The sequence below is a fragment of the Neopelma chrysocephalum genome, unplaced genomic scaffold (assembly GCF_003984885.1).
Source record: "Neopelma chrysocephalum unplaced genomic scaffold, ASM398488v2 Primary Assembly neopelma1_184095, whole genome shotgun sequence".
Lineage (NCBI taxonomy): Eukaryota > Metazoa > Chordata > Aves > Passeriformes > Pipridae > Neopelma > Neopelma chrysocephalum.
In genome coordinates, this window is record NW_020938380.1 from 2,748 (window position 1) to 4,637 (window position 1,890).

A 1,890-nucleotide genomic window follows, 5' to 3' on the forward strand; every position below is an offset into this window, starting at 1 on the left:
GGGGGGTTTGAGGGGGGGTGACAGTGACAGGGGGGTCTGAGGGGGGGTCACAGTGACAGGGGGGTTTGAGGAATGGGGTGACAGTGACAGAGGGGTCTGAGGAGGGGGTCACAGCGACAGGGACCCTCGGGGGTGACAGGGGGGATCTGAGGTGGTTTTTCCCCTCCCGGCAGCTCCAAGCCCAGCTGGGCCGACCAGGTGGAGGAGGAGGGAGGAGAGGATGGTGAGTCAGTCACACCTGGGGCACCTGGCGGGGCTGTCACCTGCCCGGGGTGGCACCTGTGCCCAGGTGGGTGTTACCTGTGCCCAGGTGAGCATTTACCTGTCCCCCCCAGACAAATGCATCACGAGTGAGCTGCTCAAGGACCTCCCCCTGCCCGGGGTCCTGGGGGGCCCCTCCAGCGCCGAGGCCGAGCTGCTCAAGGGAGGTGAGAGCTGGGCCACCCCTGGGGGGTCTCACCTGGGCCTGGGTCACACCTGGGGGGTCTCACCTGGGCCTGGGTCACACCTGGGGGGGTCTCACCTGGCCCTGGACCCCCCTGAATTCCCACACACCCCTGGGGGGTCTCACCTGTCTCTGCAGGGCCCCTCCCGTCCCCCAAGGAGCTGATCAACGGGAACATCAAAACCATCACGGAATATCGGGAGGAGGAGGATGGACGCAAGGTCAAGGTGAGGCCACGGCTCAGGTGGGCTCAGGTGCCCCTCCCGCCCCTCCCCCTGGCCCCAATCCCTGTTTTTCCCTGTTTTCCCAGATCATCCGGACCTTCCGCATCGAGACCAGAAAGGCCTCCAAGGCCGTGGCCCGTCGGAAGGTGAGAGAATTCCCGTGGGAATGGGGGGGATTCCAGTGGGAATGGATTCCCTTGGGAATGTGAGTGATTTCCTTGGGAACGTGATTCCATTTGGAAAGGGGATTCCCTTGGGAATGTGGAGGGATTTCCACCCACAACCTTCTCCCCTTCCATCCCCCTCCCCAAACCTTTCCCCGCCGGGTTTCCCGGGATGTTCCGGTGCCTTTCCCGCTCCCAGAACTGGAAGAAGTTTGGGAACTCGGAGTTCGACGCCCCCGGGCCCAACGTGGCCACGACCACCGTGAGCGACGACGTCTTCATGACCTTCATCACTAGCAAGGAGGTGAGGGGGGCTGGGGGGGCTCAGCTGTGTCCCTGTACAGGTGTGGGGGGGCTCAGGTGTGTCCCTGTGCCCTGGGGGATGTCAGAGAGCCCCAGGTGTGTCCCTGTCCCAGGTGTGTCCCTGTCCCAGATGTTTGGGAGTCTCAGGTGTGTCCCTGTCCCAGGTGTTTGGGGGTCTCAGGTGTGTCCCTGTCCCCTGGGAGGTGTCAGGGAGCCCCAGGTGTGTCCCTGTCCCAGATGTTTGGGGGTCTCAAACCTGTCCCAGGTCCCCCCGTGCCCAGGTGTGTCCCTGTCCCAGGTGTGTCCTTGTCCCAGGTGTTTGGGGGTCTCAGGTGTGTCCCTGTCCCAGGTGTGTCCCCGTCCCAGATATTTGGGGGGTCTCAGGTGTCCCTGTCTGAGGTTCCCCCGTGCCCACTGTGCCCCCCGTGCCCGCAGGACCTGAACTGCCAGGAGGAGGAGGACCCCATGAACAAGCTGAAGGGGCAGAAGATCGTGTCCTGCCGCATCTGCAAGGGCGACCACTGGACCACGCGCTGCCCCTACAAGGACACGCTGGGGCCCATGCAGAAGGAGCTGGCCGAGCAGCTGGGGCTCTCCACCGGCGAGAAGGAGAAGCTGCCGGGGGGTAGGACACCCCCACCCGTGCTGGGGGTCACTGGGAGGGGGTTTGGGGTCACTGGGAGGGGGCTTGGGGTCACTGGGACGGTGTTTGGGGTCACTGGGATGGGGTTTGGGGTCACTGGGAGGGGGTTTG

General features: G+C 64.6%; 1 protein-coding gene across 1 annotated transcript in view; it reads left to right on the top strand.

Annotated features, from left to right (window-relative positions):
• The window catches only part of LOC113962646 (eukaryotic translation initiation factor 3 subunit G-like), a gene marked incomplete at its 3' end in the record, with an annotated part of 2,253 nt that extends 452 nt beyond the window's left edge, over window positions 1–1,801 (top strand). Inside the window, exons 2-7 of the mRNA XM_027673402.1 lie at window positions 174–223; window positions 336–428; window positions 584–672; window positions 756–815; window positions 1,033–1,137; window positions 1,572–1,801. Coding sequence (XP_027529203.1) covers window positions 174–223; window positions 336–428; window positions 584–672; window positions 756–815; window positions 1,033–1,137; window positions 1,572–1,801 — 627 coding nt within the window. The remainder of the gene's footprint in view (window positions 1–173; window positions 224–335; window positions 429–583; window positions 673–755; window positions 816–1,032; window positions 1,138–1,571) is intronic.
• Window positions 1,802–1,890: the final 89 nt, after the last annotated feature.